We start from the raw sequence: 25,912 nt of genomic DNA, 5'->3' as shown, positions 1-25,912 counted from the left end.
CTCTGGTCCACTGCCCACACTACAATTCTCTCTGCCTTTAGGAACTCTATGCTGCTAGTTCTTAAAATTCTCTTTTCTTCAGTCCCAGACATTGGCATCAGTGGTGTATACCTTTCCAGTCCCATCATGATAGTCATCCTATTGATGCTCCTTCCCGTGGCACAATGGGATATTTTTGTGCCATCAGTATTTCCTCTTTGAAGTGGTTGTCCTAGATTACCATGTGCAATACTTTCAAACCCTCACACAATCTTTTCTGGGCCTCATGAATTTTCAAACCCCATGTCCACTTTGAGAATAATTTCCAGCCTTGTAGCTTGGTTCCATGGCAACTATCCCTCCATTACTCCTGGATATGTGCAGCTGAACTGGCATCTCTGGAGATCCTTAAGCTCTCAACGTGATGAATTGGCAGCATCAACCATGTCCCTTTGTCTCTTGCACTTCTACATGTCTGCATTATTTTCGTCCTTGACCTCTGAGTCTCTCTTTACATTCTTTGCGGTTCCCGATGCCAACCATGCCTTTCCTTCTCATAAGCGCTTCTCTTCTCATCAATTCTAATCTTTAATCCATAATTAATTACAACAGTAAATTAGGTGATGCCAGTATCTGAGATTTGAAAAGCTTGCTACTACTTGCATACATGTTTTGGCCACATCAATAACAAATTAAACTCAAAATCTTTGATATTTGACAACATTGCGCAGTTCAAATTAGCAGGGATGGCTGGCATTAATGGGCGCAGTGGGCATCGCCCTACACACCATGGGGGAGAAACAAAAGGATTAGAAGAAACACCAATCAGCTAGCAATAAACTGTGCTTGCTGCTCGGTGACGAAGTTGCCTAAATCTGCGGGGAGAGGAGGGGGTTTGGGAGGGGGGGTGTGGAGACAGATGGCCTGTGGCCCTGCACATGCATTGGCTGTGCGAGGAAACCCTCCACCTGCAGGCATAAGCCAGAGCAGTGACAACATAGCGAACAAGGTTTGTGTCACTGTCAGGAATATATTTTTATTTTGGGCGTTATTTAAATGGCCCAGGGCAGGGTTGAAAGATCTCTGTTAATGTAAATGGCCGGGGGCAGAGCAGGCACCTTGGAAAAATGTAGGAGTAGGTGTGACAGTGAACTCGGCCTCCTTCACTTCCAACCGGCAACTCCTATTGATTATCTTCGGATAGGTGGGCTGGGGCCTGGGGAGGAGTCCAGTAGCTTTCTTCGAGTTTAAGCTGCTGGGTGCGAGTGCATATGGCCATGTCTGAGCTAAAGAATGATGATGGATTAAACCCAGATCAGTTGACTGGGGTGAGTGCCTACATTGTTCAACACTCCGTCCATCATCCCCTTTGGTTTTGCTTTGTTCGCTCTAAGTTGGCAGGGTATGCCCAGACATGGGTCCTTTGCTCACTTTGCCACTGGATTCAAGCTAGCCTGGCTGATGACGGTTGATTAGCCAGAAACCGGTCCCAGGATGCTTGTTTCCGGTCCAGGGAAGACATGGCTTGGCAGTTCCGGCTGGACTGTTCTCATGAGGCACAGGGTCAGACTGATTTGTATATGGCCATGTCTGAACTGGGGTGGCGGAGTGAGCTAAAGAATGATGATGGATCAAACCCAGATCAGTTGACTGGGGGTGAGTGCTTGCATTGTTCATCACTCCGCCCATCATCCCCTTTGGTTTTGCTGGGTGCGAGTGCCTTAGCAGTCCCGTCACCAGGCCTCAGGAAGACTAAGCCAGGTGAGTCTATAAATAGCCCAAGTATGTCTGGTCTATGTGTAGGATACACTGAAGAGAAGCCTGTCTTCTCTGTGTAGTCTCTTGACATGAACCATGGAGGTTTGGAGTGCACACATCTAAGAGGCTTCCTGCTGTGCATTTCTCCAACATAGATTTTAAGTAAATTAGAATCCCCTCGACTGCGCAGCTGAAACCTCCTCCAACTTAACTCATTCCCAATTGCAGTAAAACAACATCCAAAAATAGCACTGCAAGTCTTTTGCACATTCGCTGTTCAGGTCCTTGGTATTGCACAAGAAGGCTTTATACTGAAAAAAGTAAAACGAATCTGGCGGAATAGTTAAAAACATAAAAGCGCGCGGCATAAAGTTAGCAGGTGAATTTCTCCTTGCCCTACTTGATTTGGACACCCTCTTGTAGGTCCTGCAACCCATGCCATGTGCTTATACATGAGCAGCACACTCTGAAATGTGCTTGAGGGCAGGAATGGCCTTCAGCATGGGCGAGCTGGGCACAAGCCCAGGGCGACTAATTGTAGAGGGGCACACTGAACTTGCCCAGAAACGTACTTTAAATAACTAATTTTATTTCAAGGGCGCCAGCGCTAGTCTGTTATCTCCTGGTGCTGCATAAATGACCTTTTCTGCCTTCGTTCCACTTCGTTATCCCCTCCCCTCCGGCCCCTCCAAGAACCCCTCAATTCTAATTTACACCGGAATCGGCAAATTAGGTGAGGGGAGGGAGGCGCTCTGACCTGTGCATACAAAGGGCCCCACAAACGTCACCAGCAGCAGCGAGCAGCCCTCAGATAAGGTCAGCAGTGGCAGAAGGCCTTGCTTTGAGAGTCACCACAGTCGTGGGAAAGCCACTACACGGGGTGCTCCTCCGCTATGGCGAAGGCGCGTCGCGCCACTGCTGCTACTCAGCAGAGGCAACAGTGAAAAAGAACATGATAATAAAGTAATTTTATTACGATTTTCTTTTTCACTGTTCCCTCTGCTGAGTAGCCGAGTCGCAGGGCGGGACCGGGCTATCCTTCTGAGCTTCAAAAGGAGGAGTTGTGGGCACTACAAGTGCGCATGGCGTTTAGGCCAGCTATTTTAGGCTGGGCAAACCGACATGCGCACTCCGCATTTCTCCACCCAGCTGTGTTGTACAGCTGCGTGGAGAAAAGACACAGGCTCCCAGGTACTGTCTGAGCGGCAAACCAGGCCGCTGAGCAGGTATTCTCAGCATGAGATAAGTGCTGGGATTGGCATCTGGGGCCTCTGCAGTGCGCACCAGTCAAGGATCGGCTGAGGAGGAAGATGGAGCAGACGCAGCGTCAGGTAAGTCATAATTTATTATTTGGATACATATTTTTTAATGCATTTATACCCCCCTCCACCTGGCTGCCCTTTCTAGTCACATCGGGAGCAGCTGCCACTGACCACCAACTATACATTTTTTTCTTAACACACGGGTGATTTGATAGATTTGGTTATTTATTTTGGAAAAGGTTTTTCCTCACTCGCATGATTTCAGAAAGTTAACTTGTTTCCAATCCAATTTGCATAGATGTCTTTCACATTGGCACTTGTGAAATTGAGCTTTGGACTGCTGCTGTCCTGCGCGCTGTCGAGACACATTGTTTAAAGAAGTGATAATAATACATTGAAGGGGCGTCCCTGAAGACAGCAGGCTAGGAGGGGCCAGTGTGAAACACATGGGAATCCACTGGGCACTCTCAAGCGTAAAAAACATTATTTCTGGTTGTTAGGGAAAAACAATTAGAGTTCCCAGACTGCAATATGTAATGTGCAGTTATTGGTGGCCGGGAACACAATGTGGAACAAATGAATGTTGAGTTGCAGAAATCAAGATACTGTGCAGTAGAATGTGACCTTTTGTAATTAAGCTGGTGCTCATCTAAGTCTAGGTCTGGGGGGTGGAGGGGTTTCAGGGTTGGGGTGGTTTTTAGGGCTCAGGGGGTTGGGTTGTTTACAGGGCAGAGGGTGGGGTTTAGGGCTCAGGGCAGGGGGGTCTGGGTAGTTTTTAGGGCGTCGGGTCATTTTTCAGGCCAGCGTTGGTGGAAAGGGTCAGATTTCAGGGCAGTTTTAGGCCTCAGGGTGGGGGGCCAGGGTCAGGGTAGTTTTAAAGGGTAGGGGTCAGTGTTTAGGGTGCGGTGCCTGGAAGTTTTTAGAGCGTGGGGTCAGTATTTAAGGCTCGCGCGGGAGGGACAGTTTTCGTGGCTGGGGCAGTTTTAGGCCACGGGGGATGGCTCGGGGTCGTTTTAAACCACCTCCCTCTCAAAACCCATTTTCTTCTGGTTGGAGCAGCAAGCGGCACAACTCTGAGACATTAAAAATACCTTTTTTTTCATCTGTTAGGATATTTTAGCAAACAAAGTGCATCGTGCAGTCAAAACATAGCCTGCATGTTTCGGCCAAAGCCTTCCATAGAGCCATGTATATATCCATATTCAATGTCAGGTCTAGAAAAAAACTCAAAATACCACTAGACCTACAGGTCAAGTAACTGAATAAGGTGGCTAGACTGCCCAGGCCTCCAGTCAACATTTGTTTTCTTTAGAGGTGAAATATAGGATTTTAATTTTGATAAAATGATTACATTGAGCCAGAGATAGTGACTCCGTTGACTAACACATCCATTACATGGATCTGTGTTTTATATCGTGTGTACAGGTTCAAATCACTGTGGATCCATAAAACATTTGATCTTTTCAAGGTTGATAAAATGAGTACCACCGAGATGGGTAACAGTAAACTTCCATTACGAGTCAACAGTGCTGGGAGAACCCTCAAGGTAAATGCAAATTCCTCCAACGCATCAATTTTGTGTTTTTATGTTTGCTTAAATTTGATCATGCAGCAGTGCTGGGGCTACATCAGGTACATGGGGGTGCATGAAACATCATTACCTCTGTTCCAACCTTGCTCTTTCTAGTGCACAGCTGATCTAAGACGGATTCTTCCCCAGCCCATTCAGTTTTTTGGAGGTGATACAAATTGTGAATGGCTGTACCATTCTCTATAATGTTTTAGTGACATGACTGAATCTGAGCCACTCCTACAATGCTTTCAGTATGTGTGCTTGTGAATGGTACAATGCATAGAAGATTCTGGGTTCCATTTTTGGAGACCCAGGGCTGAGTGGAGATAGAGGAATCCTCTCCATTTAGATTTGTTAACTGCCTCATTCCTGTGAGGTGGGTGGGACACACACTGGAGGAAGGAGCGCCAGGCTGTCTAGCACATTTCAAATGGTGCTCTTTGACTTTGATTCCGAGATGGTCACTCCAAAGGTGCCTGGGCACATCTCAGGAAGGAGACGGGGCTATTAAGAGAATCATAAAGAGTAAGGTTGAGGCCCTGCAGTAACCTTTTGATATACATATCCCTATGGCTGACATCCAGGTGTGAACTTCTAGTCACTTATATGGCCTATGTTGTGGGAGGTCATATAAGCGGAGTCACTCTTGCTCTGACAGACTGCTTTATGCAGGAAGGGCAGAGGATAGGGCACTTCAAAACGAAGCAGGCTCCCAAACCAAACTTCAGTGATTCAGCCCTGGATCACATTTGGGGTCTAGAAATTAAATACATGAAGGGGAGCTCAAGGTCGCTACAATTGTCAACTTTCAAGCAGCTTCATGGGCTGTCCGTGGAGGGGGAGCTCTGTAAGGCTTCTGACTGTGACCAGGGCTGGAGGCTAAGGCCTGGTGGTCTCCCAGCTGGGTGAGGGGTCATCTCCTAGTGACATCCAAGATTACCTGCCCCTGGAGCCTGAAGCACCAATGTCAGCCTGCTTGCAAAGACCAGTGCGCCATGTGAGGAAGAGGAGTGATGGAGAAAGTGAGATCCAATAAAGGATCTTGGCGAGTGGATCCCTGTAGTGAGATGTAAAGAGACAGAAGCTGCTTCGAACAGATAGTTGCCCTTGTGCAGGTTTAAGATGGTGACCCCATATGTCAGAGGAGGTTATTCTAGAGTCGCCTGCACCAATCGGGTCGTTTTCCGTGTGCAGACCAATGGAAACTTACTGTAACATCAGGGAAGTGCCGAGTACACCCATTCGTGGCCCCTGCAGAGCTACATGCGTGATACCAGAGGCAGGCTCTGCACCTACCACACCCAGGAGAGAGACGCTCTCGAAGATTCCAGTTGGACAATCTCTACTGATACGGGTAAGACTGAGCTACTGGCCAGAAGGCCTCGGGGAAGTTTTCTGGCAGATAGTGCTTCGGCGTTGGAACATGTTTGACTTTTCTAACGGAGTCAGAGTGGGACTCATGAGACTCGGGACTAACCTTAATGTCACCTTTAGTGAATGAGTAATAACCACTATCGCTAGTGAGAGTGAAGTGGGACTCAAAGGACTACCTATTAAACTCTAGAGTTCTGACCTCGGGGGGTTGTGTGCATTGTTTGTGTATGCCGTCTTTCACTTTTTGGACATATATTTCAGCGCTCAAATTCATGAGGTCCTTTGATTCCTTCCTATAACATGAGAAAACAAACACACAGAGGTCTGAACCAGGTTACTGACAAGTGGCTCTCAAAGGGCCCAGCCTCAGAATTTCTACAATTTCGAAGGGGCATAGAGACTGGCAAGTTCATTTTAATGCAACCTCAACAAGTCTTATATTATTTCAAGGCCTGAGTGGGCCAAGACTTAAGTGTAATTAGACACACTTGTGTTCTTCAATGGTATTCTTCAATAAAAAAATGTCTTTAAGTATCAGTGAAAAAGTCAAATCCACTTCTAGCTCAGATACTGTGGCAGAAACTACCGTTTCTCTCTGAATTATTATAATCACGATCTCTGAACATGATTCAATATTTGCAGTCAAATTTAGAGGAGGTTCAAGAGGTGCAGAGGTCGCGCTCAGTGGGCTGGATATACCATGACGCCGGTCTCGTGCCTCCTGCGCCACTGAAACCATTCTGCACCCGACTAAAGAGACCCAACTAAGCCGAAACTGGTCCTGGGTGGCTCGTGTTCTCCTTCAGAGAGGACATGGCTTGGCAGTTTGGGCTGGCCTGTTCCTACTGGAGCAGCGCCAGGGCTGACTTGCATATGGTTGGGTCTCATCTGAGGTGGCATAATAAGCACAAAAAACAACGGATTGGGACGCAGTCCGTGTAATCATCAGTGCTGAGATGAACTCGAGCATTCCACCCGCCAAGGAGCGGGCATTCTGCAATTCCAGGTGAGAGCGACTGAGACTTTTCTTTAAAAAGATCCAACAGTAAGCAATGGAAGAAACGTTTTTAGGAATAAAATTAGCATTTGGATAAGTGAAAATTATTTTTACAGCAAGTAAATGATTAGAAGCAGAGAATTAGAGCATGAAAAAGTGGCATGAGCAATGCTGCAATTTCAAAACACATCGTCTGACGTGATATGCCAAAATAATTAGCATTTGTCGAACGCAAGGTGTGTTTATTATTTTCTGTTCTATTAAATACTGAAACATGAATGAGCACAAAGTGGTCAAAGTTCGTCTGCTAAGTGACAGTGTAAGAAAAAGAATTCTCTCAATCAATTGGGTTAGATGCTATACCTATTTTATTTATTTTATCAACAAAGCGCACCCAATCACAAACGTATCAGCAAACAGTACCAACATTACAACCAGAGATGCCCTGCATCTGTTACAAGGAAGCAGAAACAGAGAGAAGGAAAAGTAACTTTAACCAGAAAAGACTAAGAGTAGGGGTATTATCAATTCATCAAGCATTAAAAAGGATTGGATGAGGCCCTTTCATAAACACTAGTGACAATCGTTTGCACAAGAACTACCACAATCCGATGCAAATACATTTCTGCAATCCCACATGGATTCTTTAGGAGTACAGTCTCACTCCTCACCACCCCAATGGGCCCTTTGTCTTGGATGCCTGGTCATCATAATGTTTCTGTTAAAACAAAATCTAGTCTAAAACTATGAAACACCTCACCTCTTTAGACTCGTGGGACTGGAGATCTCTGAGGTGTCCAGATGTCAGGCAACGCAGAGCTAGATAGATTATTTTGGCTGCTGGACCCCCTGATAAATGCACTTGTGGAAGAGGCACACGGTAGCTTGGCTGGAGAGTCCTTCGACTCTTTGAGCCCTGCCTCTAAACTTCAATGTATCTGTATGTTTGCGTTTATTTATCTACGAGTGTAAGCAGTGGCTGCCCTTTGTTAAGTGTTGTTACAAGACTCTAGTGACCTACAAACTTCTGCGCCATCACCTTGAAACCCAAGGGCTCCCAAGCAGTAAATACTGTGTAAGTGTATGGGCCAAGAAGCAAATTATTTCTAAATTTAGTATGAAGAAGCTCGAATTGCCAAGGAAATCTAATTCCTTTTCAGTGGTTTGTGTTCTATGCATCTTGTGTCAATAAGAACTGCTGTCTCAACACTTTCCTCCAATGCAGGAGGATCAGCACCACCTCTGATGTACGTGTGGCCGAGAACCTTACCTGTATGCAGCCCCGTTCAGCTCCTGATGGACGACCCCGGGATCCATGCTGGCCCAATGTGTAGCTGTGGGCAAGTGATCTTTGTTGACACAGTTCTTCAGACTGTCCGGAATGCGACCTAATGACCAATACAAGGCATCGAGGTTATAACATGACTGGCTGCAAGTTAATACAGCCCAGACAATCTCGGGCACGGGCTGATCAATTCATTAAAAAGCTGCGTGACTCCCTAGACACAGATAATGTGTATTTAACCAGCCACACAACTATAATTCTTACAAAAATAAAGTTCTAACATTAAAAAAACAAATTACATGAGTGTTCCCAAAAGATTTCACGTTTCCGGAGACCTCAAAGAGTGCATGATTGTCTTTTTATCTCATTTATTCTTAGCAAATACATTGACATTGGTATAAATGTGATGAAATAGGAGTTCCAGCCACGGTAAAACACTCGATACAAAAGAGCATTTGTGTACTAATACATATAACCTGATCAACTGCACCAGGAGATGAAGCGCTCCTTATATATAAAGTCCAGATTAGGGACATTTCGAACTAGAGTCTCCTTCAGCATGGGATGCACAGTGTCACTGTTCTGTGACTGCAAGCTTTGGGGGCAGAGAGACAATATTACACTTTATATTGATGCTCGTCTGCTCTGAGCGGATGGCGAGGACGGGACTAGCTTCTCCTTCTAGGAGAGAACAAAGGAGTGAGACACTGTCATGATGCTTTATTCCCGTGTTTCAAACTGATGACATTCAACAGTTACCTCAGTCGCTATCTATATAGGGTCTGCATGTCTTAAGCTAAGGGAAGAATCATGATGGGTTATCGTTTTTAGGTCGAGCCAAGAGGCAGCGCGCATGCGCTGCTCTGCGAGACTTCTTGTAGTGTAGTATGAAATCAAAGCCCCGCCCACTCTCCGCCCATATTTGTCATTGGCTTGTGTCATTGTCCTTCGTAAATGCTGGCTTCTGATTCATAAAGAGGCTTGTTAGTCCCTCCTTAGTACAACCTTGTCTTCATTTGTAACCTCCCATGGCAACTGGCCCTTTTACTTCGGTTGTTATACGGTACACCTTCTTTATTCTGTGAGCACTACTTTCATTAATGAGTTTCTTTTACTGCAGGCAGCATATGGGCGCACGCTTTCAATAACAGGGGTGCCCGCTTTCCCTTTAACATGGGCACCCGGCATTATCCCAATACACCACCCACCCAGTCACTGTTTTATCTTCCTCTGTCATCCTCGTATTTGTTTCTCCCCCCACCAACCAGACCTAAAGCCCCGCCACCTCTACGAGACAGTCTACATTGCTGCTATCCTTGCTTGTGTATGTCAAGGTGGTATGTCTCGAGTGGTGTGTCTTCTCTCCTCGAAGGATTTCATTGCATTGTTTGTTTGCAGAGTTGTGTGTCGACCATACGCATATGATGGTTTCAGTGGTTCCTCTTTGTGGCTTGGATATTTCTCACCCAAAGGTACTTTTTGTAAAACATGCCATTACAGGGAAATCTGACTCCGTATTATCTGAAGCATTCAGTGTGTCTATTCCAATCTGGTTACTCCTTGTAGAGCTGATGCACAGTGCTATCTGGGGTCAGTGTCATGGAGGCTGGGAGGGTTGAGCAGAGTCAGTCGCACGCTTTGAAGTTTCTGGCACAGCGTGTGCTTCTTGGCCTCCAGGGTTGGCAACAAGATAAGTTCCTTTGTGTACTCGAGATCACATGTTCATGCCTCCACTGCGTCCATGTTAATTAACTGGTTTTTCTAATGATTGGCACTAATTGGTGTGACGGGTCATAGGGCAATCGAATGGGAGAGGGGAAGTTGGCAGCTGTCTCCACCGTCAGCTTGTGTGTTGAATGTTCGTAACTGCACCAGCTGAATTCTGAGACACTTGACAAATGTGCACGTCTGAGGCCCGCTACTTAGCGCGACCTTCAGTAGCATGGGTGAACCTGCTTTCCGGGGTCAACATACGTCAGCTTCCTGGCTAACCAGTGCGTCGTGGGAATTTCAGTGTACCGTGTGCTCCTGGATAAATAACTCTGTCTCCGTTTGCCTAGTTTTCTTAAGTGCAAAAAGTTGGGAGAACTAGGAAAGCGCACACACTTAATATGGTGGGCTACATATAGCAAGCGCTGGCTAAGTCAATGGGTCTCACTTTTTGGCTTTGCCTATTTCTTTGGTGATGCGGTTAGTTCCCTGATGTGTGCCGTGGAAGTATATAGGCCATACACCCCACAAGCATTTGCACACGTTTGAGCTATTGGCATTATAAAAGACAATGCCTTTTATTTATGTTTTAAAACAGAAATAAAAGGCATTGTCATTTATAATGCCAATAGCTTAAACTCGAGTAAACGCAAGACCTATTTATTTTTTTTCGATTTTTAGCGCAAACTAGACCCGAGACGTCAGGTATCGGAGCGCTTTACATGAGCACCGGTTTCGTTACAGGAGGACACATTCATTTAAATTAAAAAAAAAAAGTAGGCACGGGTAGATTAAGTGATTTGCCCAGAATCACAGGATGTTGAGCGTCGTTGACAAGACTCGAACCCGGTTCCCCAGCTTCGAGGTCGACCACTCTAGCCGTAAGGCTACATCCTCTCCCAATATTGGAGGCTAGCTCCATTTTCCATTTTTATCATGTTTTTAACTAACTATTATACAGCCGTTGGAACTGTAAGTTTCACTCGTGGCACCATGTAATGAGGATGAATAGTGCTTTGCGAGGCTGCAAGAGTCACTAAAAGACAGGAGTTGGCATGACACCCTTGCTAGCGCAACAGGCAGCACTCCTGCAGCTGGGCTGCTTGACGTGGGAGTTGCAGAAAGTCAGGCAGGGTGCATGCTGGAAGGTGAAGGTGACCTCGGACACATCCATTCTGATGGACATGGTGTGCGTTCTGTGGGAGTGCTCTTCAGGTGAATGCAGTGGGCAATACTTTCTGAGCCAGGTATTGAATGAGTCACTAACACAGACTGATTATACTAATGACTGCTGCAATGTGTTTATCTATTGCCTTGCAGATTTTTAAGTTGATGGGTGTTTACATAACATATGTTTTATATGGAATGTAGAGTTTATGTATGTGCATATGATTTGCGTAAACCGTAATGTTTCTTTACAGTATGAAATATTCTTCTTAGTAGGTATATATACAGGTCTCTCTGAGGAGTTCTCATTGTAATTTCAGGTAACAGAATGTGCTTATTTGTTACACTGCTTGACAGTACAGCAGTCTAGAGAAGCATTGGGCTTTCTTTTCACTGTAATCTATGTCAACTTAACTGCCTCTAGAAAGATTTTTTAAGCTACATTCCTTAGAGCACAATTAAAAGTTATTTATATTTAACAGGTTTACATCCACAAATTGCATGGAACAATTTTCCACCTACCATATTTCTTAAAATCCTACATTCAAAATTGCCATTCTATCAAACTTTTGTTATTGTTACTTAACATTTAAAAAGAAAGTTAAGTGCACCACAGTTTCCCTTCTTCCTTCTGACTGCCTCTTTTGTATAATAATTTATCTAAATCTCATGCCTATCTGTCTTAAGTTCTTTAGGAAACCGGAGTTATCTTAATTCCAGCAAGCAATTGCTTCTCATATAGCCCCCTCTAATAATGCCAATAATGTACCACAAAGAAACTGACATGAATGCATTAAATGAGCATGCAAAACTACCCCCAAAAACGAATGGACTGACCACCAACTTGGGTAGCATGCTACGAGCCGTAAAGCACTTCAATGCCTCATCAGGGGTAGTGTGCACTGTATAAAATAGTATGGCAGTGACAGTATGTCTGATAAGTGTTCCAGGTTTGCTGTATGGTGAGCTACACCTGGTAACATTTTGCAGCTGGCCTCTCGCAAACAATGTCCACACACTAGGGTGTGACGTCTCAGGATCTTCACTTAGAGTCTGCCTAGTGTCCACCTCGGAGAACCTGGGGATTGTAGTAGTTGTATAAGGGGGCATTGGGCTCTCCGGAGACATTGATAGATTGCTCCCTGAGGAGGCCTGTGCCCCAAGACCATCCAAGGATGGATGCTTGACCAGATACAGCACAACAGTAGTAGCTGGAACCTGTTAATGGATATCTGCACAGTGCTGCCTTGCCCATCATTAACTGCCATCTTTGGCCTGGAATTGTGCTTAATTGGGGGTGGGAGAGTGGGGATTTCCCTCAAGGATAAGGGATACCCCTCCCATATCATGTTTTGGAGTGGGTGGATGGTTTGGAGAGTTAACCCTTTGTAGGTATGCCATACAGGAACAGATCTTGTGACCTTTCACCTCAAATAATGTGAAAGTGCTGTGTGAGGTGGTTTGCCTCCAAGTAGTGGTTCAATAAATCAATCAATCAATCAGGGGTTTGTAAAGCACACCAATCACCCGTTAAGGTCTCCAGGTGCTGGAGGGGAGGAGGGCCCTCCGTTGGGGTCATTCGAAGAGCCAGGTCTTGAGGTCTTTCCTGAATTGGTGCAGTGTCGGGCTCCGCCGGAGATGAAGGCGGAGATCGTTCCAGGTCTTGACTTCGACGTAGGAGAAGGACCTTCCAGCCGCCCTGTTCCTGTAGAAGCGTGGGACGGTGGCTAGGGCAAGGTCGGCTGAGCGGAGGTTTCTCTTGGGGGCATGGAAGGAGAGGTGGTTGTTGAGGTATTGTGGTCCGGTGTTGTGGAGAGCCTTCTAGACGTGCGTGAGCAGCTTGAAAGCTATTTATCTTTTGACGGGGAGCCAGTGGAGGTCGCTGAGATGTGGTTATGCTGTGGTATAACTAGGATTAGTCTGTCAGCATCGTTCTGGACGGTCTGGAGTTTGCGGATGAGTTTTTTGTTGATTCTGACAGAGGACGTTGCAGTAGTCCAGTCTGCTGGTGATGAGGGCGTGAATGACTGTTTTCCTGGAGTCGGAGGGTATCCATTTGAATGTTTTACATTGTGTGTATAGGGTGAGCATGCGGAGGAGACAGTGTTGATCTGGCGATTCATAGTGAGCGATGAGTCCAGTATGATGCCAAGGTTACGTGCATGGTCTGTCAGGGTGGGTGGGTTTCCGAGGGTGGGGGCACCAGTTGTCATCCCATGGGGAGGTTGTTTGGCTCTAGAAGCCCCCAACTTGACCAAAGTACGATATTGTATGCTCAGAGCAACTTACGTTCTGATACAGCAAGTGGGGCTGTACATTTCTAATAATTAAGAGTGGCTGCAGTGGGGAATCATGCTATATGGATTTTTTTTAGTCAAAGAAGTCAAGTTGTTTTGGGAGGATAAAGTCTAAAGCTTGCTCACAGTTATTCTAAGGTCTTAGTAGCCGAATGTTGATTTTTTTCTTAGCTTTATTTGAAATATTTAGTGTCAGGAAGGTATGTACTTCTCTCCTGTATTCACTTAATCCCAGGTCTCACATTCTTTCTATCTTTGGTCTGTGTGTTTAATTTCCCCCACATAACCTTTATTCTGAGGAGTATACTATGCTCCTAAAACCCATGTTGAAGTCTTTTATTCTTCAGCATCTTGTAGTCTTGTTGCATTGGGAGTGCATAGACTTAGAAAGTCGAGTCCCAGAAGTGTAAACTCCACTGTGCTGTGGAGAGGAGGGTGTAGATAGCTACCATTTCAGCACTATTAAGCTATTGCTCAGTGGTGTAGACAGTACTTAAATGTGACTGCAAAGTAAGAGTGCAATGGGACATCATCCTGGGACAAACTCTGGGCATCGAAAGACTCTAGACATGCACAACAAATGTAATGCCCCATAGTTAATTTCACAGCAGGAACAAGGCCCACTGATCCAGACAGCAATTCTTCCTTAATTCCCTAGTATCTACATTTCCTTACATTTGTTAACATGTTTATTCATATGTATTTTATTGCATTCAGCGTCTTTTTGTGCACTGTGCATTGCATTGAATTTCAACAGTATAACATTTCTCAGTCTAAATCAATGTTTTCTTTCCCAACGAGACTGATTTGTATAATAGTAAACCTAAAATTTGACAACTAGTTACCAGAATATGTTGTACTCAGTACTTGCTTGTTCTTACCCGCCACAATATTCGTACGATCCTGCATGACCATGCTGTCTCCTACATAGAGCACCAAAACATGTCCTGAAGCTTTCTTTACGAGCACATATGTAATTCCACTGGCTCACCTTTTAAGGAGAAGGGTCTAGTGATTTCTGACTGCTACCTAAGGTTTCTAGCCATTAATGTTGAAGGGCCTAGTACTGTTGGTGGGGGAAGAGACCTGTGTTGGTCAGTGAGGGACTCTTTAGGTAAAAAGTACTTCTTCACCTTGATAGTTTCAGATCAGTTAATCATGTGGAACGGTCATCGTTAGATTGTGGAGTCTTTCGTTGTTTGGCGATGTAAAGCTTTGTTTCATGGCCCTATACGTCATTGGGATTCATCTGGGCGCAGTCATCGCAGGTCCTGGAGTTGTGTTCCAACCCCAAGCACCAAAGGTATGCTTCGTGGGGATCCAGCACAGACATATGCTTGAACCTTGCAGTTTTGGAAGGTGACATTTGGTTGCACACTGGATTTTAGACTATTTCCTGAGTTAGATCTTGGCGGTCCGTCAGCTTTATTTAGATGTTGGCGTGTTCATGGGCAAAAGACTGCAGAGTCCCACTGATTCAGCTAGGAATCCTCACCCATGTCAACGGTGCCATAGGCAAAAGTGTCTGCCTGTGGGAGCCCAGCCAAGATGGCTGCCCAGCTAATCACGATGGGCCTTTCCGTCAAGGCAACTGTGTAGGAAAACCTTCTTTGAGTTGGCAGATTCGAAGAAAATGAGGTAAGAACTTACCTTATTTCGTGTTTTCCTCTATCGTCTTGTGCCCCACTGTCCATGTCCCTCCTTTGCTGCTACAACTCCACCACAAGGCCAAACTAATCCATTGCTGCTGAGATCTAAGGTAAGCTACTTGTACAATTGTCCTACTATGATTTGTGTGTTGATAATTTCTGTAGCCTTGTGTATCTTTTGCATAGCTCTTACATGCAATATTTTTCTTAGGTGTAATGCAGGAGTGATTATTTTCCCACTTAAAAAAGTTAAATTGAGCACACCTTTATTAACACTTAAAGAAATCATTGTTGTGTGATGGTTGGGAGTGTTGTGCTTGTGGTGCCTGTGGGTGTCCATTCAATAGTGTGTGTATGTTGTGTGTGCGGCATGCAATATGTAACACAAAGAGCCATAACACATTGCCTACATATGTTTTTGATGGTAACATGACACCTATGTGTATTGACACATTAATAAGTAGAACTTACCAGTCTCCACTCCACTAGAGACTCATTCCCTCAGCAAACCGCCCCTAGGACACTGCCAGAACAAAAGGAACATCTAAATACATTCCACGCAATACCGACGGCAACAGAGTACTGTTAGCCAGCAAGGGAGACCGCCACAGTGGTGGTTCACCCAGCACATCTAAATACGGCGGGCGGAATACCGTCAACTCGACGGAGTACTCTGAACCTCGCCTCGGAGGGACGGTGGGAGTCCCGCCAAGATCTAAATTAGGCCCTAAATCTGAAGAAATTATGTTAGTTCCCATTAGTAGCACTTTTACGCAGCTCTGCTGTTCACTTCTGGAGCAGAACGATGTCAGCACAGAGCCACACAAGTATTGCTCGAAAAGTCCAGTCTGATGTTTAGGAAATGTTCACATGGTGAGGACTTTGTGGTTAGAAATAGTCATCAGAATTATTTGTTCACATACATAGATAAAAGTTATCGAAGGCTGTCAGGGGAGAAGGCTGCACTACAACTCCAAAAACTAAGTTCTAGTACTTAGGTACTTACATGTATTATCATGCTCCCTCTTGCTTACTTATATGTGTTCACAGCACAGCTCCTTTATAATAAACAGCAGTAAGGTACGTAATCTAGGCAAAACCTTCAGATTCACAGTGACATTTACCTTATACACTAACGGTATGCTATATTGCATTCAATTTTGTGAATTTTACATTTAACAAGTAAAACAATTTGTTTCATTGCTCACTCTTAATAGGCAATTTGTGTATGGGAGATCCTGTCTGTCCTCCACAGGGTCACAAGTGCCATTTTCCATGAAGTGAAGTGTGCAATATCCCTCTAGTTAAGCACACAAAACACAGACTTATCTAGGCACCTCAACAGTACATATTACGAATCAGCAGGGATGTTGATGTCTTCTATTTCTTGTTTTCCATTTTTTCACAGAATTCTGGCTTTATGGAAACATTTACTGCAAACTGTGCAGCCAGGGGCGGCTGGTGACATTTGAAAGTGGCGGGGCGTAAAATGATTGCAAAGGAAGCAAATGAACGTGTGAGCAGTCGCGAGGGGGTGGTCAGTCGCGAGGGGGGGGGTTAGGCGCGGGGGGGGGGGGGTTAGGCGCGGGGGGTTGGGGTCGCGCGGGAGAATAGTGTTTGATGTTCCTTCTGTTAGGTTGAGCCCGTAAGCAGAAAAACAAAGAAAATAATTGCTAGTACCAGAAGGCAGAAAGCTCCTCTCGATAATGTCTTTAGAATCTGCTCCGCATAGCTCATAGCCGTCTTTAACCTTTCTCCGCCGGGCTGAAGAGACGTGGCTTGCAGTAAACGGCAATAGTGAGCATTGGAATATATTTCTTAAAGGAAGTTAGAATTATGAGAGATAAGGAGATTCTGCTGGCATAGTGAAATGCTTGAATAAAATACCCTGTTTTCCCGTGCCAGGCAAAACATCTTTTCAGTTGGTAAGCACTATGCCAGATTAACAGCCTTCGTGTTTTTTTAATAGTTGCAGTTTTTTACTTCTCAGGCGATTTTTAGCGTTTTCAATGAGCGCGCTACTAAGTATGCCTAAATTTTCCTCCAACACATAACCAAGCTTATAAGGCAGTTACAATTTGCCTTTAGTAAACAGTCACTAATAAAATATTCATTTGCCCACATTTTATAAACACTACAAACAAGCCTTATACATTTAAAATTAAGAGATAAACTTACCTGACCGCCTCTGCTTCTGGTCCGCGTTGGCGCCTCTGCCCTATTCGAACTGGAACAGCACGTCAGCACTGCAGTGGCAACCCCTCAGCCAATCCTGGCGCTGCTGCAGCGCCAGGATTGGCTGCGGGCACAGCCTACTCTTCGCCCGCCGCCTGCCCATTAGGAGACCGAGGGGCTCCTAATGGGCATGCGCAAGCCTGTGAAAACACAAGTGCGCATGACTGGGCACGGGCTAAAAATTAGCTCACTATGCCCACTCATGCGCACTTGTGCTGCAGTGCTGCCTGGTCTGACAATGCATGTCAGTCAACATGACGCCAGACCGCCCACAGTCCGACGTCATGCTGACTAACATGCATTGTCAGTTCTCCCCACCCTCTGCGTCTCTGAACTTAAGTAAACTAAGTTCAGAGACACCGAGGGAGCTGCGGGCGCGCGGGGGCAACGCCCCAACGGACGCCCCGCGCCTGTGTGCATCATAAACTGCAGGTCAAGGAGTTTTCGCACACCCTCTCTGTGCTGAAGAAAGATAGAAAGGATGGAAATCCAGTAATGGTTATAATCGCAAGCATTAATATCCATCTCATTACCAGGATTAGATTTCCACATTGACTACCACCACTTATTTCAGGCGTATATTTAAGGCCATTAAAATCACTCATCTTATCCTTTGGCACAGTCTACAACTATCCCAATGACACTAGAATTCTGGGTAACCATTCTAATTCATTTGGCTACAGGTGAACCCTCGAAAGAGTCGTCCATTACTTGTTCTCTCAAGCCTAGTGGTTGCCCAAATGTAATCCGTCTAAAATATTTGGTGTTAGACCTGTATATTACACATTCATTAGTCAAGCTGTGGGCCAAGGATTGCAGCTTCTGATAATGGCCCTATTCGGAGTGCTGTGGTAAGTAGAAGCGAAATGTAAATGTCATATTTCATAACTGATCTGTGGTTCACAAATCTGCAGTACCTAAAGTCATTTATATAGGTCCATCTCAAGTCAGATGCAAAATCCTCAAAATTCTTTCAAAAAGATGCAGTATTTAAGTGATTACAAGGAGTCCCTCTCAAGCCAGATCCCACTGAAGTCTTCATACATCTCAGTACCTCAAAAAGTTACTACAGGTCCCTGTGGAGTCAGGAATTCTTTCACAAAGCTGCAGTACCTCATGTGGTTGCTAGGCTTCCCTTGAGCCAGATGCAAGCGCTTCAAATAACCTTCACAGAGCTGTCTGTGGCTTCAACATGTACATTTGCATGCACACGTTTGCTATTTTATGATTCTTTTCCATATAATAAAAAATATACCAAAGCTGGTTTAAGACTAGTCGCCAATATTGCAGGTTTCAATATATATTTTTCTATGTTATTTTTATTGATGTGACGACACCCTTCTATGCATCTGTACTACCAATCACTGGTAAATACAAGTGCCATTAAATGCCTGACCTTGAGGGGCTATGTTTTTTCAGGTTGATGAATACATGTTCACAGGAAAAAAGCAGTCACTCAAGGTGATACATGCGATGGCTGAAGAGGACAGACCTATTGTTCTGTACTGCTTGTTGTGATAGGGGGAACATAACTTGAATGACAGTTCAATCAATCAATCAAAGCATTTATATAGCGCACTACTCACCCGAGGGGTCTCAAGGCACTAGGGGAGGGGGGGTCCGCTACTGCTCGAACAGCCAGGTCTTGAGCTGCTTCCTGAAGGCAAGGTGGTCCTGGGACAGGCGGAGGTGGGTCGGGAGGGAGTTCCAGGTCTTGGCGGCCAGGTAGGAGAAGGACCTTCCTCCTGTTGTGGCTCTTCGGATGCGGGGGACGGCGGCGAGGGCGTGGCTGGTCGATCGAAGCTGGCGTGTGGGAGCGTAGAAGTTGAGGCGGCTGTTGAGGTATCCTGGGCCTTGGTTGTGTAGGGCTTTGTGTGCGTGGGTGAGGAAGCGGAAGGTGATTCTCTTGCTTACCGGGAGCCAGTGCAGATCTCTCAGGTGTCCGGAGATGTGGCTGCGACGGGGGATGTCCAGGATGAGTCGTGCTGAGGCGTTCTGAATCCGCTGGAGTCTCTTCTGGAGTTTGGCGGTGGTTCCGGCGTAGAGGGAGTTGCTGTAGTCCAGACGGCTGGTGACGAGGGCCTGGGTGACCGTCGTCCTGGTTTCGGTGGGGATCCACCGGAAGATCTTACGTAGCATGCGCAGGATGTTGAAGCACGACGAGGAGATGGCGTTGACTTGTCTGGTCATGGAGAGGGAGGAGTCCAGGATGAAGCCCAGGTTGCGTGCGTGGTCTGTTGGTTTGGGTGCGCTGCCCAGGGCGGGGGGCCACCAGGAGTCGTCCCAGGCGGAGGGTGAAGATCCCAGGATGAGGACTTCCGTCTTGTCCGAGTTCAGTTTCAGGCGGCTGTTCATCACCCAATTGGCTACGTCTGTCATCCCTTCGTGTAGGTTGGCTCTGGCGGGGTCGTTGGTGAGGGAGAGGATCAGCTGGGTGTCGTCGGCGTAGGAGATGATGTTGAGGTTGTGTTGGCATGCGATGGCTGCGAGGGGGCTCATGTAGACGTTGAAGAGGGTTGGGCTGAGCGAGAAGCCTTGAGGAACGCCGCAGATGACTTCGGTGGCTTCTGATCTGAACGGGGGGAGGCGAACTCTCTGTGTCCTTCCGGCGAGGAACGAGGTGATCCATTCCAGTGCCTTCTCCTGGAGTCCGATGCTGCTGAGGCGCCGCACTAGGGTACGGTGGCAGACAGTGTCGAAGGCCGCGGAGAGGTCTAGGAGGATGAGGGCCGCTGTTTCTCCGTTGTCGAGCAGGGCTCGGATGTCATCGGTGGCTGCGATCAGGGCGGTCTCGGTGATGTGGTTGGCCCGGAAGCCGGACTGCGAGAAGTCGAGGGATCCGTTCGTCTCGAGGAAGGCGGCCAGCTGCTTGTTGACGGTCTTCTCGATGACTTTTGCAGGAAACGGGAGCAGCGAGATGGGGCGGTAGTTCTTGAGGTCGGTGGGGTCGGCTGATGGCTTCTTTAGTAGAGCGCTGAGTTTGGCGTGCTTCCAGCTCTCCGGGAAGGTAGCGGTGTCGAAGGAGGTGTTGATGATGTCCCGCAGGTGGGGTGCGATGACAGCGTAGGCCTTGTTGAAGATGTGGTGAGGGCAGGGGTCGGTCGGAGATCCGGAGTGGATGGAGTTCATTGTGCGGATGGTGTCTTCGGTGCTGATCGGGGTCCAGGCGCGGAGGGTGGTGGTGGGGGGCGGTGGTTCAGTCGTGGCGTGCGTCGGTTGAGTGCTGAAGCTGTTGTGTATGTCTGCGATCTTGTTGTGGAAGTAGGAAGCGAGGGAGTTGCAGAGGTCTTGCGAAGGGGTGATGTCGTTGTTTCCGGCGTTGTTAAGCCGCCCAATGAAAAAACAGGGCAAACTAAAAACTTCATATATGCATGTATTTTTATTAGCATTTATTTTGAAAGAAAACGTGCAGCTGGTAAGACACCACAAAGCTGTCTTTAGGCCAGGCCTAAGAAATAGCGTGCAAACTATAGTGTTTTATTGCCATCCTTTAGTCAATATTTACATTACATCTACTTATTTGAAATGGGCTGAAAGTATCCAAGAACAGTCTAGTAGTTTTATAAGAACATTGCTTTGGCCTCCTCTTCATTGACCACACACAGTACATGTCAGTACATTGCCGGTACCTGGTAACTCTGGAAGCTTCATCAGTGATGTTTTCAGAAATCAAGACTACACAGTAAGCAAGACGGTACAACTGGAGTAGGACACAATGGGTGTCTACATTGATAATTCAGGACAATTAAACAAAGCATTTGGCCTGCCACTGCACTACCGCGTGTAACTCTGCATGTACAGTAATACCTGTGATTGCCCGTCGGATCTCTCGGGCTGCCTCCTCCCGCATTTCAATGGAGGCCTGCTCACTGTACCAAGCTGCGTGAGGTGTGCAGATCAGGTTCGGCGCATCTTTCAGTGGCCCCTGGCTGAAGCTAGGGGACATTGGAAATATGAGAAAAGACAACAAAAAGAGATACATGAGTAACCCTAACGAGACGTAGCGAAAGATTAGTGTTTAAGGTTCAACAGAGCACAAAATCAATTGCAACCTCATGAGCTCATCAGTCAATCAGCTTTCAGCAGCCTTATCCAGTCCTCAGTTTTCGGTTTCACATCTACAAATGTGAGGCTATTTTTTCAACGAGCATCAACTCCACGCGGCAGGATTATGTATATTACTTACAGGCAGTTAGGAGTGGGTGCCCTTCAGTACAAACTATGATTTACCATCTTAGAGATGGTGACCCCAAACTCCCACATTCTTCAACAGCGGCTATGACTCTACACATTCATTTCAGCCATCGGTACTATCTTTGCATGCAATGCTTGCTCTCTTTCATTCATTTCAGCCATCGGTACTATCTTTGCATGCAATGCATGCTCTCTTTCATTCATTTCAGCCATCCGCACTATCTTTGCATGCAATGCTTGTTCTCTTTCATTCATTTAAGCCATCGGTACAATCTTTGCATGCAATGCTTGCTCTCTTTCATTAATTTCAGCCATCGGTACCATCTTTGCATGCAATGCTTGCTCTCTTTCATTCATTTCAGCTATCGGTACTATCTTTGCATGCAATGCTTGCTCTCTTTCAGCCATCGCTTGCTCTCTTTCAGCCATCGGTACTATCTTAGCATGCAATGCTTGCTCTCTTTCAGCCATCGGTACTATCTTTGCATGCAATGCTTTCTCTCTTTCATTCATTTCAGCCACCAGTACTATCTTTGCATGCAATGCTTGCTCTCTTTCATTCATTTCAGCCATCGGTACCATCTTTGCATGCAATGCTTGCTCTCTTTCATTAATTTCAGCCATCGGTACTATCTTTGCATGCAATGCGTGCTCTCTTTCAGCCATCGGTACTCTCTTTGCATGCAATGCTTGCTCTCTTTCAGCCATCGGTACTATCTTTGCATGCAATGCTTTCTCTCTTTCATTCACTTCATCCACTAGTACCATCTTTGCATGCAATTCTTGCTCTCTTTCATTCATTTCAGGCACCAGTACCATCTTTGCATGCAATGCTTGCTCTCTTTTATTCATTTCAGCCATCTGCACTATCTTTGCATGCATTGCTTGCTCTCTTTTATTCATTTCAGCCATCAGTGCTATCTTTGCATGCAATGCTTGCTCTCTTTCATGCATTTCAGCCATCAGTACTATCTTTGCATGCAATGCTTGCTCTCTTTCACGCATAACCTACAGCAGATTAGAACTCAATTTCTATTTTCATGTGGGGAGGCCGTTGGATCTAATTAAAAAGAGTAAACCCCTTTATGTAGCAAGACTCCAAAGAATTGTTCCTACGTGAATCTCAAACAGAGGTTTGTCATGCAGTCTTTAAACACTTAGGGCCTGACTTCGAGGTCAGCGGACTGGTTGCTGTAACACAAACATGACCGATATCTCTCCCGCCTTGTTCCAAATGCATTATATCATAGGGCGCTTTTAATAAGGCAGACAGGATATCCGTCACGTTTGTGATGGAGAAACCCATCCATCTCTAAATCAGGCCTCAAGTCACCTACATTTAGTCTGCCACAGCCAACTCCTCCAAATAGGAAAACAACTAAACAATATGCAGGAGTTCCAGAACCTAGAGCATTTCATAATTCTAACCAGGGTCAACCCCAATGACACAAACGAGAGACATCTTTCTAAAGAAGTGCGGAATCTATTGTGTAGTGAGGATACGGAATTCACTGCGGACATTGCTAAGTTAGCATATGTTAGTACACGTTTGCTGCCATGTTGCCACTTTTGCACACGTTTCTACATGACTGTTTTCGCCACCCCAGTGCTTGGGCTCGTTCACATGAGAACCGACTACCTTTCACTTCTGCTGTGCTCTGTGGGTTTCGTCTGCACACCGTATTCAAGGTCGAAAAATCATGTCTCTCGCTAATCTGCTTTGGTCAGTCACATGCATGTTAGACATAATACACACACACAGCTGCACTACTGAAAATCGAGTGCTTTTAATATGGCATGGCATTCATGTTAGGCACCTCAAGAAAAACCTTTCCAGAGAGAAGGCCTGTGCTTGAACGGAGATGTAAACTTTTGCATCTAAACCTAGAGGTATGGGGTCCCCCCTGACAAAGCTCAGAGGTCTTCATTTTCTATAATAAACTAGTTCCTAGCATGGGGAGGGTGGCAAGGCACGTTAGTCCTTTTACCACTATCTTTATAGAATGATCTCCCCATTCATTTTCTATGGAATTGTAACACTGCTTACCATATTGTGTTTATGCATTTTGCTGCTAGTATTGGCTCGTATACTGCATTATAGAGCACGTTAGTTAAAATAAACATTTTAAACTATACAATGTCTCTGATTATTCATGTTGTGGACAAGTATGAGTGAGTGAACAAAAGAGTGTTCTTTCTCCCGCGAATCCTGAGAGGATCTGAGTAACATGTTCTAGGATGTCTAATCATTGGTAGCTTCACTGTAGTACGGAGAACAAATGAGACACTATAGCTAGTCGGATTGGAGTTCCAGGCACTAAGGTGGGTTTTTGGTACAGCACAATACACTGAGGTCCTGGTTTCCTGTGCATAGTTCTGTATATGTGCAAAATCCCTGCAACAATTGTTAATTTATATTCTGCTACCTAAACCATCTGCAATACAAAGGGTGGAAATGTGGAAGAAGTGCTGCCCATCATTAAAACTCTTCAATGCAAGGAAATGCTAGAGAGAATCTGGATTGGTGTGGCAGTTTTCTTACCTCAGATAAATATTCCCAAGGAGAAACATAGGCAAAAAATGGCCATTGGGAAATTGGTGAAGTTTGAGGTGGCAACGGAATCCACAGGGAGACCACCACAAGATCTACAAATGTCAGTCAATATGAACCATCACATTAAATGGATCTTCTTTTAAAATTGAGGTCTAGACCGATTCAAGCCATCCAAGAAAGTGATCCCGATGCACTACAGTCAAGGAATAAGATTCTGCTGGATGACAACGTTCTCCCACCTGCTGTTGTAGATGAAACTATACAAATTATTGAAGAATCAGTAACTGTAGGTACTACTTCAAGAACTTCTGGAGACGTCCATTTCACATATAGCTCCTAATCACAGCCCTGCACAGGGACTTGGAACTGAAACTATAAGACACCTAACGTCATCACTGCCAGACTAACTACCCGATTTGCAGTAGTCTTATGAAGGTTACAAAAAAAGTATAAGCACTAACCAATCTCCAATTATGGCTCAAAGGTACCTCTGGAGGTGAGCTTTTATGTGGTACACTTTGATGCAGAACAATGTGATCATATCTAGGGGCCATATTCATAACTTGAGGAAAAGAAAATTCAGAAAGTTGCTCCAGTAGGACCACTATTGTGTTTCTGATTTTCATGAGCGTTACAAAATGTCTCAGGAATACTCAAGGAAATCAAGCAAAACCGAAATTCCTGCATTTTATGCAAATTTGCCATTGATCATTTACATTTTTTGCTTCTTCAAAGAAAAATATCATTCTGTCTGCAGGTACCTACACCACATTAAATACGTTAGCATCCCCACACGGCGAGCACCCCACATACCAGCATGGAAAAACACTTTTTTTTTTTTAAAGCAATGTGAAATTTCAGGGTGAAAAGATGTCTGGAAGAGGTATGCGAATACCGACAAACATGCGTAAAACCATAGATAATACCAAGAACACAACCCATAAAAGATTCCAGGTCTAAAGACAACCTTTAACTAACATACTGTTTTCCCCATTTTATAATCTATTCACATGTGACAACTCTAAGCCCTAAGGCTGCTGGTTTACTGTAAGCAACTGCAACCCAATTCACCCATCATAACATAATTAAAAGGATACATAACAAACATATATGCTTTGCTTTCATGATATCTCATAGTCTTTACATCATGTTGGTGCCTTTTACACATTACTGCAGCTGCTCTGTCTAAGCACTCACCTACCCTCTTATAGTTACACACTCCCTGTACTATGCCATAGTCAGTACGCCTGCCACCCGATTTGATCTCCATCAGACATTTCTTTAACAATCCATCCTTTGCTCCATCTTGACCCCCTGTCTAAAGTGCCATATCCCATACCTTGTACTGACCTTCTACATGACTTCTGCAGCTATAATGACCTCTCTTCAACCTCACACAAGGAGTATGCACACTCACCACACTGTCCATGCTGTCCTCAACTTAACCTCTTATCCTCTCGTTATACTACTTCTAACACTGTTCATCGCTGTGTACTTCAATATCTCTCATTCATCAAGGATTGAACTCAGTTGTGCTAATTCTTCCCCTCATCAAGAAAAACTGCGAATCCTTCAGCTGGTCAAGATAAATATGGGATTAATATCTCAGTCACAATTTCGACAGCTTATTACTTGCAATTCCTTCCAGTAAATTCACTCATTAAAACTACTTGGATGCCCTCGTTGATGATCCACTTTCTCAGTCAACAATCCAGGAATTAACATTACATTTTTCTTTTGTCCTCTCACCCTCGTCTTAAAAAGCTTGCTATTTCATGCAAGCACATTTGTATTTCGCTGGCCTTATAAATTCTGACATATTTCACTTTAGCCCTAACACACAGTCCAGAAAGTCTATTACCTTTCTGGCTGACACTT

The 25,912-nt window shown here is 45.3% G+C and overlaps 1 protein-coding gene across 11 annotated transcripts in view; it reads right to left on the bottom strand.

Moving 5' to 3' along the window:
- CTBP1 (C-terminal binding protein 1) overlaps positions 1-25,912 on the bottom strand; it is a 2,306,313-nt gene that overhangs the window by 3,344 nt on the left and 2,277,057 nt on the right. For all 11 annotated transcript variants that reach the window (XM_085642592.1, XM_085642594.1, XM_085642593.1 and 8 more), the window contains 2 exons: positions 21,094-21,221; positions 8,214-8,331 (listed from right to left, as the gene is read on the bottom strand). In XM_085642592.1, coding sequence (XP_085498718.1) covers positions 8,214-8,331; positions 21,094-21,221 — 246 coding nt within the window. The remainder of the gene's footprint in view (positions 1-8,213; positions 8,332-21,093; positions 21,222-25,912) is intronic.

The sequence above is a fragment of the Triturus cristatus genome, chromosome 2_2 (assembly GCF_964204655.1).
Source record: "Triturus cristatus chromosome 2_2, aTriCri1.1, whole genome shotgun sequence".
NCBI classification, from domain to species: Eukaryota; Metazoa; Chordata; class Amphibia; order Caudata; family Salamandridae; genus Triturus; species Triturus cristatus.
The sequence above is the reverse complement of the archived record's forward strand: the minus strand, read 5'-3'. Positions and strand labels throughout refer to the sequence as shown.